This window comes from Betta splendens, chromosome 9 (genome assembly GCF_900634795.4).
Source record: "Betta splendens chromosome 9, fBetSpl5.4, whole genome shotgun sequence".
Taxonomy (NCBI): domain Eukaryota; kingdom Metazoa; phylum Chordata; class Actinopteri; order Anabantiformes; family Osphronemidae; genus Betta; species Betta splendens.
The window spans coordinates 4,385,555-4,401,159 of NC_040889.2; the positions used below are offsets into that span (position 1 = coordinate 4,385,555).

A 15,605-nucleotide genomic window follows, 5' to 3' on the forward strand; every position below is an offset into this window, starting at 1 on the left:
AGCAACCGCTGCGGTTGTGACACGGGCTGCTTGTGAAGGCCAGGAGCCACAGCTGCCACCGCAAAGCTGAGGTTTATTCACCTTAAAAGGCATCTGAACTCAAAATCACATTCTGTCTTGCACATTTCAACATAAAATAACCAAGTGATCTGAGTCCACCGAGGCAGACTCTGTCTCTGAGTCTCAACAGACTTACCTGACCACTTTGCTGCCTCCTTTATTGACTTGCATGTCCACCATACATCCCGAACTGACGTAAGAAGCCAGGTTGATCTCTGAGAATTCTGCCTAATGAAGACAAGAAAAATATACCGTTATACAGCATTAGATGGTATAACATACAACACACACATAAAACCAGCTCACTCACTACTTAGTTCGACTTTTTTGGAAAAAACTACACTGGTTTAAAAAGGGAAAGTGGAAGGAATTTCCTATCATGCTTCAGCACAATGATGATGAAAAGTATAAATGATCCATAAAAGCACAGTTTGGTTTTGCATTTCGACATCGCTGTGTGACAAAGAGACACGGGAGAGCACAGTGAGGGAGGCTAATTGAGTTATCCCCCTAGCCTGTGGCCTCCCAGACAGCGAGGCCATGTGAAAGGCTGTAGCCTGGCTACCTAACGACTCGGTTAAACTCCCAGAGATACTCAGGAGGAGGGGCGACGGTTGACTTCTGGGAATGGACTTTCCGCAAGGCCAGAGCAGGGCGGCTCGTGTTCACTCGCACTAGCAATCCTCACAGCATTTAACAACTTGACTCTGGCCAATGCTGAGCTTCACTGAATTGTATTTTTTTCTTATTTCAAACTAACAGCTGCAAAATACTATTATAGTTATTGTAACAAAAAAAATGCTACTAAATCATAGTAGCAGCAGGAAATTGATACTTATTACATTAGACCTTAACCTTAGACATTTACAGTAAGTTTAGTGTGTATTATAATAACATCTGGTAAGTCTTCTGGCTGGTTTAAATGACATCAGCTTCAAAGTATGCTATAAAATGATGGGTAGAGTCAACGAGTAGCTACTGTTGACTGTAACAAAATAACACAAAACATACCCCTGAATAAAATTCAGCTACACACTGGGCCACCGGGACGAGGAGGAGAATGGTTTTTACCAGTCCCCACAGGGATTATCAGTGGCTGTGCCAGAGTAAACGTCCATTCGCCTGTTGAGCTCAGACACAACACGCTGCTTCAGGCTTCACATCACGCGATCACTTCTCATCAAACGCCTTGCATCTGCAGTCAGGTGACATAGCATTCAAGAGATGCTGGAGGCCTCATGATTGCAAGTGGAGGGGTGGGGGGGGGTCTGCTTAGGTGTAAGCATTACTACAGTACTGTACGGGGGCCGGTCGTGTGTCGCTCCGTGAGCTTATACGGTAATAGTTTCAGTACAAACCTGCTTTTAGGCTTCGGCAGATAAGCAGTCCAGCCTGTCCCGCACTGAGAGCGGATGGAAGCAAACTCTGCAGCTGAACTCTACTCAACCCAGGTCCTTCCAATGCCCCCCCCCCCCCCCAGCCTTACGCAAACTGCACATTCTCCGATTGTGGTCATCACTTGGGAATTTAAGCCCGATTTGCCTGGCTTTACGTGGGCTTTCATCTTCAGAAAATAGGAGCTACTATCACCGGTATTCTCCCAGAAATTTGCCTTTGATCTAACGCTGTGGCCCGTATAAACTCTCGGCGAGGAGTGAGTTTTTCAATGGATGTGCCAACTTGTTTTTGCCAAGATATTAAAAAAAACACACCCACGTCTTTTAATATTGTGTTGCAGTCTCATAGGAAGAGCAGGGGGTGAGTAAATGCTGTAATCTTATTAAAAGGGACAACGAGGCGCCACTCACACTCAGAGCGCCTCAACGACATGCACTTGGCTCCCTTCCTTTTCTCCTCTCTGCTGATACCCGCTTCTGAAACAAACATCTGTGTGCTCGGCAGCGTGCGCCTTGCCAAACACGACGCCGAAATGCGCAACACGCCCAGATGCACATGTGCACCGACACACGCATCCTCAATCGCTTAAACAAATCCCATCCTGAACACGGAGGCCTACGTTGACTTCTTCTTCTTTCTTTTTTTTTCCACAACCAGATAAAAATAAGAGCGTGGGCTAAATCTTGGCCAGGCTGGAGCATTCCACGTCCCCCTCTGATCGGGTGGTTCTGTGTCAGGGAAGCGCTAGCAGCCACTGTCACCGGACGGCAATGGATGGAAGTGGCTGGTGCAAGGCACCGGCCCAGAAGCCGGGACGGGAGTCTTAGCGCTGCGCCATGGTTACCATCACGGTAACACATTCAGACACTTGTCTTGGAGCGGCTCTCACCCTGGGAAAGGAAAACAGGAAGCAATTCTTCTCCTGTGCTGAGCCGCATTCAGGCTGAACAATGTTACAGGAGCGTGGTCGCGGGTTCGTTTAAGCGCGTTTTGGGCCGACGTCCTCTCATAACTGAGCTTATGCCACAGGAGACATCTAAAAGAAAAATGACGCCCCTGCATGAATTTGTTGACTTAAATGTGGTAAAAAGTGGAGTTGTCATATAACTGAAGTCACTGTTAGATCTTACAGCTGAAAGGCGCGCTTCATTTACGACGCTATGTGACCCTGAGGACAGGACAGTAAACGCCACTTGAGAGTCGCTCATCTGGAATCACCCGCAGCACGTTTACATTCACCACATGTTCCCGCGGCCGAGGCGGTTACGGTGGCTTTTGTTTTGGTCACGGTCATTTTCAATTCTAAAACACGGTCTGCCTCGACCGCAAACAACCTGAAAAGGCTAAGAGCTGCCCAGACCTCTGGGGCCTCATCGCTGTCCTCCTCTCACTCACCTCCTCGGTGAAGTCCAGCACACAGTCTAAGACAGAGCCCTCCTAATCAGCTTATTCAAGGGGGGTCACACCCTACAGCTTAAGGCCACAAAGCCACTGAAGTAGGAAGTAGAAGTAAGGTGTGTGCTAATTGACACAAATGCAATTTGTCAATGCACAAAACATTGACCAACACGAATGCAGCCCAGGTAAAAATATGGCCGCACGGTCGAGCCTGGGCCAGAAAGAGCCTGGAGAGTGATTGAGCACATGGGAGCAAACAGTAGCTGGAGGGCAAATATTTCCCGTTGACCGTGTTGAAACTTTGCTATAATTCTTGATAAGCCCAGTTGAGAGACGTACTGTACTGTAGAAGCACAGTGGACTATTCATACATGCCACAGAGAGCTATTAGCCACCAATCACCACCTTGTGCCAGACTGTTGCCAAATCCTTCCACTCAGGCACTGGAGGCTGAAATCGAAGACGGAGGCGAAAGGCACTGCAGGTACAGAAAGCATCAGAGCGGCTGCACGAGCATCGCGTCTGCAGCAGGTACGGAACCAAAGCGTCTTGTGCAAGCTCTACTCAGATGCCCCGTGTAACAGGCAAATTACAAAAAAAAAATAAAAAAATGGGCGGCCGAGTGTCTGCGAGCTGCCGTGACTGCAGAGGAAAGAAGCGTGGACAGCGCTGAGGTCACGCGGCTGCTGAGCAGATGTCGCCCCACACGACCCTTGTCAGCCCGGACTCTCGTTCTTTTCACAAACAAAAGCCCTCTTCAAGTTTAACTGCCTAATTTGTCTGATTGTGCAAATTGCAGTGTTTATGGCCTGTGGGCAGTAAACAGGCGGACTTTGTTTGACGGTCTTCGCTCCGGTCGCATCTGCGGTCGGCTTCCGCCGCGGGAAACAGTTTGGGGCGTTCATACAGTAAGTAGTAGCTTTATATACAATAATGCAGGGATCACACCGACTGTGAATGACTCACTGGTTTTCCTTTAAACCAGTTTAGCTACTGGGCTGTTTATTGCAAACCAGGTCTTATTTATACTGTGATACTCGATCTAGCCTCGGTGGGTTTTTGGTCAGTACAACAACAAAAACATCCTCTGCCCTTAGACCCTTAGACTGGATCCAGAACAATCCAACAGAAGAGGAGTAATTAATGTGACAGCAGAAGGAAGAGAGAACTGATGCAATGTCAGCTGATGGTCGAACCATTCAATCCTAACACATCTCGCCTTATATAGACAATCTGTGGGTTTAGAAGAACATATTCATTTACATCCGCTGACCCTGATGCCTGATGGTGTGTGACGCCTAGCTTCTGAACATGTGTCATCATTCTGAGCCACCCCGTGACTGGCCTTTATTAGTCACTTGCTGTAAGAGCACAGGGAACCACCAGCAGCATCTGTTTCGTTTACCACTAAACAGAGCTTAAGGCTACCTGGCGAACCCAGGACCCCGGGGCATCGGCCAGTGTAACTTCAAAGTGGGCCGTGTAAATAAGAGGGGAATTATCCAAAACAAATGGGCTCACAAATGCGCTATGGGGAAGGTGGAGGAGACCGGGCCGGATGGACTTGACGAGAGACAGTCAAAGCCACTCTCTCTTTTACACGGATCGGACATCAAGACCTTGTATGGCAGCAAGCAGGAGGAGCAAACGTATGGGTCTGGAGATGAACATACTGTATAGTAAGGGATGGCAGGGAACAAAACTAAAAATAAAGTATATATATATATTTTAATTCAAAATACATCCCAGTCCTGTTACCTCAATGTGCTGGGTGCAGATAAAGATATAGCCTCTCTGCTTTTACTGTTGCCCCGCATCTCAGTGTGTTGCTGCGTTTTTCACACACAGATCGGGTTTCAGGCGTCCTCGGGCTCTCAGGGAGGGCCGCACAAACAGCCTACGAAGAGTCTGGCTGCAGAAGGCAATTAGCAACTGACTTGTTATCGTCAATGCGGAGGGTTTGTGGGAAAGAGTGGCCGTTCCAACAAGATTTAAGTAGGTCAGTGGGGGCTTTGGAAGGCTCGCTCAGTCCCTCTTCTCTATTGACTTAAGGGGCCCAATTAACTCTGCTGCTATTTTTTTTTAATTGCCATTCAATAGCAGTGCTGAAAAAAAAGGTTCACATCATATATATATATCTTTGCTCGTCACAGGAACACAACAGCAGAGAGTTGAGCAGAGAGGCTGTAAAATGCTCCCATAACGAGGCCGCGATGGCGCCAGCAGCTGAGGCGGCGCCTGCACGCCGCAGATGCTCAGCGTCCACAGGTGTGAGCGCGTCTCCACTCACCTGTTCCACTCGGATCTCGTACTCGCCGTTCAGCTTCTTCCCTCGGAAATACTTGGCCCTGCCGAAGAAATGAGACTTTCGTCAGCTTGGTCAATCGTCTAAACTGTACACCCGTTTGGTGAAGGGGGGGGGGGGGGGGGGGGGGGGGGGTCGTACATCTCGTCCACTTTAAACATGTGGATTTCATCAGGGCTCCGAACTCTTACAACCGTCAAAACAGCCTTAAAATAACCTTTTGTTTATTTGATCTGAGTGGAGCTGAGATTTCAGCAGCCCTTCCAGAAATGGGCAAATTAATGACTCATATTTTCCGTGATTACAGAATCTTCACGTAAACAGAATCCCTTGGCAGAGAGCGACTGGTGCGATTAAGTGAAGAGAACTGGCCGGTTGAAGAATCACCCTCGTGGTGGTCTGTATCTTTTGCTGTCCTGGATGGTCTGATGGTCCAGTTTTCCACTATACGCGTATTTTCTAGCTCGTGACCCACTGCTCAGTCTAGTTCACCTTCTGTCGAGGGCTTGGGGCTGGAGAAGAAGGCGAGGATCTAGGTTGCGAGCCAGACTTCAGTTACTGGGACGGGCCTGTTGGGGCTTTGAACCACCTTTGACCCAGTCGCACCAAAACACACTTTCCTTTCGGGGGCGGGTTTACTTTACTCCCCCTTGCTTTCTACCTTGTCTCTTCCTCTTTCCATCTGTGCTTTTAAGTCTCTTCATTAACATTTATTAGGGATTTAAAGGGGATCTCGGTTTTAACATCTCCCAGCTGGTGGAAGGTAACAACCGGAGTCCTGTTCTGTTTCTATGCCTGCAATGTTGGGATGCTGTGAACCCCCGGCGTGTCTGAGCTACCTACCCCCCCCCCCAGTTACCCCCGGACCACGCCACAGAGCACGGGGCAGGGCCCGCAGGCAGCCTAAATATGGCCGGTATGTGTTTCAAGGTGCTGCAAAAACATGTTGTCACCCGGAGCGATGAATGTAAATTTACAGGCCGCCGGCATCTCTGGTGGGAACAAAGCTTTACATGTGTTCGAACATAAACAGTGGGCTCCGAGAAGCGGGTCTGGGCCTTCCTCCTTTCGCTGCACACGCCCCGTATATAAACATGGATCTAAATTCCCTTTCATACCATGAGAATGCTGTATGTTCCCTCTAGTTCCCTGCCGCTAATAGATGTGTGTGAGCGTGTGTGTGAATGAAGCCGATTTGTTCCTCTGGGGTTATTACTGCTCCTTTTTTTATTTGTTCTGCTGAGCTCCATGTTGTGTTAATGCTGCTGTGTTTAGGGAGGAAACACTCCTCTATACTGGTCACATGTTTTTAATGTGTTGGTTCGTGTTTGCACAGCTCAGATTGTCTCATAAGAGTTCAAGGTTCAAGGGAATAAAACTGGGGTGAACACACTTACACTAGTTGTGTGGTGTCACTCGGTCAAAGTGAATAAATTCATTTCTTTTTGGTCACTTGATGACCTCGTAGTACTAGAAAGGTAGATGAAGAAGGAATCGCTCTGCTGGCGCACGCTGGGCTGAGCCATCAGACGCTCATATCATTCAAAACACAGGACAAACAGAGCGACAGCTTCTTGGCCTGTGCTGAGCATAGAGAGTGTCGAGAGAGCGAGAGAGAGAGATGGAGAGTGAAAGAAAGACACAGGGACAGAGAAGGGGGGGGTCTGTAGCGGCGGTAGTGATGCTCCTGAAGTCTTCGCCTCAGTGCTGTGTACTGCTATTGTGAATCCGTCACTGCTGCAGGCCAAGCCTGTCAGGACGGGGCAGCGTTTCCCCAGAGACCTCAGCCTCTCTGCTGGAATGCCCAGGAGGAAGCTCAGCCCCAAGGCCGCCGCCGCCGGCGGATGGTCACATACCGTCTCCTTCCACATTAATACATCAGGGCAGTTCAGAGATACGGACAAATCAATTTCGGAAGCTCCTCGCATCATTGCACTGACTGTGATGTGGACATGTGTAATCGATCAGGAAAACCAGACCATCCCAACACGCTCTGGACATGACAACCTGCCGTAGCTCTCGCCTTGGTGCTCATCCACGTTGTATCGGCCCGCTGCGATAAACGGCTGCCAAGAACCAGCTGATATATGTGAGTTTATTTCGAGCGTGCCCTTAAAAACACGAGCCAACTGGCTCTAGACGCAACTCCCCGCTTCACACATCCCTCCAACACAAAACAACGCGCGATAACTCAGTGTGTTTGTATTTAGGTCGAAGGCCTGTGCGCAGAGCGGCGCGCTGCGATCACGCTTCACGGTGACGACCTATCCGACGCACATCTGTCAACATCAGCGCAGCGTTTGCCTGCCAGATAAAGCGGTCGGCTCGGCCGCCGTGGCCACAGATGAACCGGTGGCCGCGCGCGGGATGCGATCGATGTTGATTTATGGAAATGTGCGGAGAACACAACACATCTGTTTGGAGAGTCACGCCTGGAAGACTTGACGACCGCGTGGTAGCTTTAAGATAAAAAAATAAAATAAAGGATTACATCTGGAATCAATGCAGGCTCATAACATAAATTACAAATTTGGCCCGTGCGGCTAAATCGTTTGATTTTTTTTTCCCTTTTAGTGAGGCCGAAGGTTTTTAGCAGCAAAGCATCAGACTAATATCTCTGTATACAGAACAGAATGGTTTCAGTTTCACTGAGACACAAACATCCAGTCCAAGGACACAAACACATTGCAAAGGCAGAGGCCAAATATTTGGTCTTCTCCTTAACTGTTCATGAATGATCCAGGTGCTGCTTCAAACCCTAAGACATTATCTAAAGAGGCCTCTAAGAGACTGATATACTTCAATTCAAAATCAGAGAACATACATTTTCGATAGGTCCATCACTGCCATTACCTTCAACGTCTAAGTTAAAAATGTTGGATCTGAGGGCGAAGGAGATTAGAAGTGCATTGCCTGCTGAAAACAAGTAATTTTAAATGACCAGTCTTGAGGACTGGGGTTAAAAACCTTCAGGCAATCAGACACCACCATCTGCTGGCCACAGACCTGCATCTCAACACAAACAACAAAGCATGACAACGGTTTGTAAGCACTTGTGCTGAAGGGTCTATTACACTACAGCGCCACCTGGTGGACAAACAGAAGAAGACTTCAATCTTATTTAAGTCTTTTCTTTTAGTGTAAAGGTAGCACAGAATGAAAATGAAAATGAGAATGAAAATGATTTAAATACATTAGTAGTAGTACTACTGCTACTAGTAGCACTCTAGTACTCTAAGTACTGCAAAAGCTCAATGCAGATCTTATTGCAGGGAGGTGTTGCTGACAACATGGCTTCTTTTAGTCTCTGAAATAAAAGGGCACACTGGTCCTTCTTGTATCCTCTTTTTTTTACTCTTTTTACACAAGCAACTGAGTGTGTTTAGGTGAATAAAACCCCTGCTGTGCTCCCACGAGTCGGGACAGTCCCTCAGAGGGAACGACCGAATGAGCCTCGGTGGGAGGACGATCCCCTGAAGAGCCACTGCAAAAACACCAGGGTGCAAACAGGGCGGGGCCCCGCGGAGATGTCAGCCAGCTGGCTTGGAGGGAAACAGGCCACAGAGAATGAGAAGCAGTCGAGGTTCTCTTTGAAACATCTGTCAGAGAGGCGCTTTAATGCAGAGATCATTTTTAGACTCCGGCTCAATCTCCCCCGGAGAGCCTCCGACACAGATGCTTTGTCGCATAATGACCCCCTCTAAGTCTTTCAATAAATTTCAAAAGGGGCTGGGAATAGCTAATAGCGGCTTCGCTGTGGTCAATTTACCAGCAGCCGTCACGCAACGGAACAGCCGTTCTCGAAATGGGAGCGTCGCATGGATTCGGTGACACAAACATGACAGGCTGGCTTCTGCACGCCTCCACTGCAGCTCGACAAATTAATTCCTCCGCCGTGTGTGGCGAGGAAGGCGGCCGATGTGCGTCTCTGACCTGTAGCTATGCGCTGTGTCAAGGCTCAGCAACTGTCATTTGTCATCTCTGAAGCAACACTCTTGTGTCTAGTCTGACAGCTGGGTAAAAAGGTAACCAGTAAAAGGAGAGTGCAGACTGAAGCCCCCTCACTTGTCGAGGGACTGCATATGCGAGAACATGAAGTACTATCTGATCACTTAAGTAGCTCACCAGGACCCAGACAGGTGAAAATGTGGTAAATAGTTTGACAATGGCTCCCACTCACCAATCTGTGTGCTGGTCATCAACAACCAGCAGGATCTTGGGTTTGCGGATGACGGGTTTGGCTGGCGGGCCGCTCCCAGCAGGGGCCCCTTCGGTGGACCCACCCGCCGCCGACTTGGCGTGCGCGGCCGCAGCAACGTTCTGAGCCATCTGAGCGCTCTTCACCACGCTGGAGAAGGAGCTGAGGAAGCTCCCCGAGCCCGCGCCAGAGCCTGGGCCTGGGCTCGGGCCCTGGGTCTGGCTGGTAGGGAAGGACGGGGGCTGCCGCCGCTCCGTGGCCGGGGAGGCAGGCGACGACGTGGATGAGCCCGGGGGGGCGGGCCTTTGCAGGTCCATCATGTAGCCGTTGGGGAGGTTGGCCACGAAGCTGCTGTCTGACAGGCGCCGGCGAAGGTAGTTCATGGTGGCGGGGCTGGTGGCGGTCAGGCCAAATGAGGTGAGGGGTAGGAAGTCCTGCAGGAGACAGAAACGGTCTGTTTGAAAATTATCTTCATATAACCAAAGTCAGACAGTGTGACACGCGTTGAAACTGTTAAACACGATTACTTGCATCTGAGGTGGGAGATCTTCCGCTGCAAGTGTCAGATGTAGCAAAGGTGCCAAACAAACGCTGTCACAGAGAATCGACGTTCTCAGGTGATTTCACGGCGATTATAAACGAGCTAATCCGCACTCACGTCAGGTGAAGTCGTGCGTCAGGAAATAGTTCGGGAACACAGCCGCGACCATGCAAAGTCGGAGCGGTGAGTCACAGTTCGTTTCTTAGCGAAACAGATAGGGGCCCACTGGGGAAAGGGAAGCGCTTACGTAATGCATAACACGAGCAGAGACATTCGAACAGATTAGCTGTCAAACCACAGGGAAGCGATGGAGACAAGAACCCTTAAAACGTGATTAAAACTAGGCCGCACTCGGATGAGATGAAAGGCATTTTCCTATCGCACGTGTTTCTGCAGTTTACGGGGGGAAGAGGAGGAAGAAGAAAAGGATGTGGGGTTGCAGCGTGGAGTGAAAGCTTCTACTTAATACGGATCACAGATCCATGAACCTGACATCTGAGCTCCAAAGACACTGCAGCGTTATTCTTGACAGCAGCTGCAATAATCCTAGCGGTTGCGTAACACTTGCTTCCCCAATACTGCTCTGATTCCCTGTGGGAAAACTCAGTTTTCCCTCCCCGCAGAGAGAGAGAGAGAGAGAGAGAGAGAGAGAGAGAGAGAGAGAGAGAGAGAGAGAGAGGCCAACGAGCAGTTGGTCACACTGTTGGCTGCTGGTAAAAAGAAACACATCAGTGTCCTATAATAATGATATTTGGGGTCAAAACAGATTGTGGTTGACACAGTTAATAGCACATAACAGAAGTAGGGAAGGGGCTTCCTGCTTTAATTGAACTGTGTGAGCGTCTCACAGAGCAAAGTGGCAGCACTTGGGTCAAATGAGAGCAAATTGCCAGAAAACAAGCAGATTAAAGACAAACGACGGCATTAACAAGGGCTCGTAATTGCCGACTGCCGCTCCTCTCTCGGGCGTCTTGATCCCGTCGGATTGAGGGGATGCTGTCAGCTGAGAATCGCCGCCTCTGCTGAACGGGACAAAAGCTGCTTTCCCCCCCCTCTGTGCCCGAAGCAGGCGCAAGGCTACGAGAGGGCACCGCCACCCTGATGGAACCCTGCGGGAACACAGCACAGCTCACAGGACTTCAGCTCGGCAACGAAGGGGAAGGCAATTTCACACCTCCCTCTCGGACCCCTGCTGATGTGCGTCGGCGCGTTCTTCTATATTTAAAGAACTTGTAATTGACGAGGGTTCACGACAAGAGGCGGCGTTGAAGCCGCCGCATCCTCTCAAAGGCTCCTCTGCGAATTGACACATCAAAACCTGATAGAGCTGCTGACTAATTAGCAACTAGGACGAGCAGAAGTGTCATTTCGGCTTTTCGACAATTCAACATTCCCCTTCAAACACCTCAGATGTTCAGATGATGCAGAAGTGACTCATTTTTGTCTTTATTCGCATTCAGCGAAGTGGAGCGAATCTCAATCTCAAACGATAGCCGCCGTTAGCTTCCTAGCTTCCTTACGCCAACACACACAGTCACTGTCCACTGCTTAAACGACGGCAGGCTTTAAGAACGTGGCTTCTCTCGCCGGTGGCAGTCGGTGCATGAGGGGCCGGTGGTTATCAGTTAACAGTTAGAGCGGACTCGAGTCGCAGCGTGGAGAATCAAGTTGAAGAGAGGTGGGAAAGCGTATGGACGAGATGAGAGGATGGCGTTAAAACTGCTGAGGCTTTTGGGGCGGGTGTACAACATGTGGGACCCGCTGCCAGATGGATAAAGTTGCTTTCCTCGAGTTCTACTGTGGAAAAACTCCACAGAGGACCCCTGCTATGCATTTAAATGTGCTATTATGTACTATGGATCAGTCCTGGTCCTTGAAGGCCACTATCCCTGCCTCCGTGACCCAGATCAAGCTGGAGGGTCGGGAAACGAGAAGGACCCATGAGGACCCCGTTGCATGCTACTGGTGCACACCATGCACCTGCTCCCCGCTCACATCCGCAGGGTGCCGGTATTAGGATCGCAGCAAAAAGCAAGACTTTTTGGCAGATTCAGAAGAGTCACAGCATCGTTGCAGTCGCTTAGCAACTGCCTCCTTATTTTAGTTTTAGTCCTACATACGTCTCAAGTAAAACACCACTCGTTACGTCGCAGGTATCAGCGATAGTAACAATATGACTCACCACTCTGGGTCTAGCACAGTTGCTAGTAGGAGTGTGGGAGAGGCTAACGAAGCTTTGGGAGACCGAGATGACTGCATGATTGGACCTGAAAATTGCTGATTATTGATATTTAGTGCTGAATGTTAACACTACATCTGCAGTGTTTGCAGTGGAGGAGTACAAAAACACGTGTACCAAACTGAATAGGTTAACCTGAACGTAATCACTGTGCTCAAGTCTAATTACGGTTCATTGACACATCACAACTGCTCAGAGTGAGAATAATAAAATAAGATGGTTTTTCTACTGCTTTTCCAAATATACAACCCGCAGGAAGCACATTTAGACCAGACACGCAGAACAATGTGTGATATTTCATAAATAGCAGGCTAAAATCCTTCGCTTCCTCTGCACTGCTACGACGTCTGGAGCTGCTGTGGGAGGTTGTGTGGAAGCTGGCCTGCTTATTTTAATCCAGACATTATGAAACGCCAGCCTGCAAAGGCGCCATTAGGTCCAGGCTGTCGATCTCAAGCGTGTGAATATGCGAGCGTGCTGGGGAAACGCTTCCGGTGCACTGTCGCGATCCTGCAGTGACATTACGGCTCGGAGAGGCGCGCGGATGTAACAAATACGGAGCTAAAACCGCCATGTGAGGAACAAGAAGATCGTCACCGAGCTGTGAAACCCGACAAATGCAGCATCGACGGCCTGGAGAGGTGGGGGTGGGGGGGGGGTGCACAGAGCGAGTGACCCCGCTGCACACACCCCCACATGCAGACTGTGACTCAAACCCTGGACCTTGGACCACACCAATTGGTCACTGAAAGCATGAGGTGAAGGGAACTACCCTGACTAAGATGAGTCCTCCTCATGCAACAAACAGGACACCTACTTACTACGCTGCACTGGCAAATTCATTCATACTCAAAATCTGACTAACCAGGCTGCTGATGAATCACTTCCATATAAACCGCATCAGAAGCATATTGATTGGAAGTTCCATTCACCAGCCTCCACATTACTACAAGCTGTTTCTTCATCACAGTGTCTTTCCCTCACAAATGCCCTCTGACGCGCTGAGGACCATCAGACCAGCTAATTAAGAACAAAAAGGTCACTGCTGGTCATTTAGCAGTTTATTACATCCTTAGGAAAAAAAAAGATGATATTTACACTTATACAGATGTGTATAATGAGGCACAAGCTCCAGTTAATAATTAAGCTCTGGCAAACTGTGGACAACGGGACACATGCAAATAATCCAAGTGCATCATTAGACTGTTTCAAAGCTATTTCACATTCGACCTGGTAAACAACTATATTTGTTATGTCCACATTTTCTACCATTTCTACCTGAGGATGTTTTTAGGCTCTTGAAGCGACAGTTGCACCTGACAGTTGTCTTAATATTCCTCTCACATGATGGACCATTTTAGCATTCGACAACTGATTCAGGAGCTCATAACCTCACTGTTTTACTCGATCTGTGGCCCACATTGTTCTGCTGCAGCTCTTCTAATAAGTTATAAGATAGCTCCGCGTGCATTAGTGTCGCCTTAGAGCTGCAGATTAAACTAAACTGGCCTCTCTAGGTTTTGCAGCCTTAGAAGTGTCATAAACCGCTTATCGATATAATAACAACTGAAATATTCCCCAGTGCGCGAGGACACCGTGAGGCAGTTTATCCTCACTGACTCTCCTGAAATGGACCCCCCCACACACACACACACACACACGCACCTTCCCACCTGCTCCACCTCCCTCCCCTGGTGACTGGGCTGAAGCAGGAGGAACACGGCTGAGGGGGGAATCCCTGCCTGCACGAACCCCGCCGCAGCGTCCCACGACCGTCCGCCACCCGAACGAGCCTGACACAGCAGAAACGGAGCCCGTCACGTACCGGGGGGAGAAGAGAGGAGGGAGCGGGGGGGGGGGCAGAACTGGGAAATACCCCGGAAAAGCCTCGGTGTCATTGTGCATACGGCACAGCCTGCGGCGGGAAGATGCGCGCGCGCGCTGGCGGATTGAACGTGGGAATGATGCTGAATAAATGCGCAGACAGGCAGAATTTACCTGAGCGGTTGTTGGTGGCGAGCAAGTATCGGATGGAGCGCCTTCTTTCTTCTTCTTCTGATGTTGCTGCTTCTTCTTCTGCGATCAGGTCCACGGTCCTCCTCAGCCTCCCAGCCAAGCCCCCCACAATCTCTCTCTCTCTCTCTCTCTCTCTCTCTCTCTCTCTCTCTGTCTCTCTCTCTGTTCTCCACAATGCATGCCGGGAACGTGAGGGGTGTAGTGTATTCATTACTGCAGTGGGTCCGTGAAGCTCATTGGCCACAGGATAATTAAGCGTTTTTCATTAAAACAAAAGGGAAATAAAACGTGAAGAAAAAAAATATATAACAATAATTTAATTTATTAATTAGAGAGTATTTTGTATTATTTTATTGATTTAAATTGTCTATATGAATTTAATTACTTTTAATATTTATTAGACTGAAAATTCTAATAAATCCTTATGCAGACTAAAAAAAATGCTAAAATAAACGGATTTCATGAAGCGGTGAGATCAAAACTAAGACAAAAGACACACTATCAGACTGTGTGCTAACAACAACCCTGCCGTAACCACCAAAGACAGATTTTACATTTTCCCCCTGAAAAATGACTCCATACACGCGGTGCCCTAAAGTTTCTCACACAGTTGTTGCCGTCCAACCTGACCAGGGATTACAATTCTGACAAAATGACAAATGGCCAAACGAGCACGGAAAGAGAGACGGCTGAAACATCTGTGGGGCTGGTAAGAGTAGAGGTAAATATTTAATGACGGCACTTAGGAGCGAGAGTACAAGTCAGGCCACAGCTGTCACTGATGTAAAAGAGTGTCATAACAACATCATTATTCTCTTTTAACAGTGTGCAGCCATGACGCCACTCAACAGCACTGTACTCCTTGCTTTGCAGTAAATAAAACTTGTTTTTGGGTCTTACAAATGCTATTTTCCCACATAATGACAGTGGCATAATAATAACATATAGGACCTAATGATGATGCTGAATACATACAAATGTCAAAGTCATAAATCTCGTGGCTTAGGAAAACGTGCAACAGTTGACAGACACCTGAGTGAAAGAATAAACAAATTATGGGACCTTTTACCTAGTTGCATTTTTTTCTAGGGCCAAACACATCACATATCCTATATATATTCTTAGACTGCAACAAAATCCACGCAGCTGGATATTTATAGACAACACAACCCAGTATGAATATGTCAGCTGCTTCATTTCAGTCTCATGCCCCCATTTGGCCCTTTATTGCCGTCCTCGCGAAGTACAGTACGTTGTTTCCCGCTACGAATCCAATACGGTCCTCGGTCCCTCATGCATCGCTGAAACAGCTGCGAAGTCTGTATCCAAAAAACAGGAGCCGGACGACAACAAGGACGCAGGCTGCGGCCCGATGCGCTGTGCAAGAGTGAATCATCCGAACGCAGCGAGACGCATCTGCACACAGCAGCTGCGCAAAGCGGAAACCTGC

The 15,605-nt window shown here is 48.7% G+C and overlaps 1 protein-coding gene across 3 annotated transcripts in view; it reads right to left on the bottom strand.

The window, feature by feature from the left end:
• Positions 1 to 14,281, bottom strand: part of LOC114861322 (synapsin-3-like) — a 44,279-nt gene extending 29,998 nt beyond the window's left edge. The window contains exons 1-5 of one of the 3 annotated variants that reach the window (XM_029160406.3): positions 14,138 to 14,281; positions 13,805 to 13,932; positions 9,342 to 9,793; positions 5,147 to 5,204; positions 197 to 288 (exon numbers count right to left, since the gene is read on the bottom strand). In XM_029160406.3, the coding sequence (XP_029016239.1) occupies positions 197 to 288; positions 5,147 to 5,204; positions 9,342 to 9,742 (551 nt within the window). In that variant the 5' untranslated portion in view covers positions 9,743 to 9,793; positions 13,805 to 13,932; positions 14,138 to 14,281. Of the gene's footprint in view, positions 1 to 196; positions 289 to 5,146; positions 5,205 to 9,341; positions 9,794 to 13,804; positions 13,933 to 14,137 lie in introns of those variants that run through there. The other 2 variants (XM_029160407.3, XM_029160408.3) reach the window with 2 other exon arrangements.
• Between the last annotated feature and the right edge of the window lie 1,324 nt (positions 14,282 to 15,605).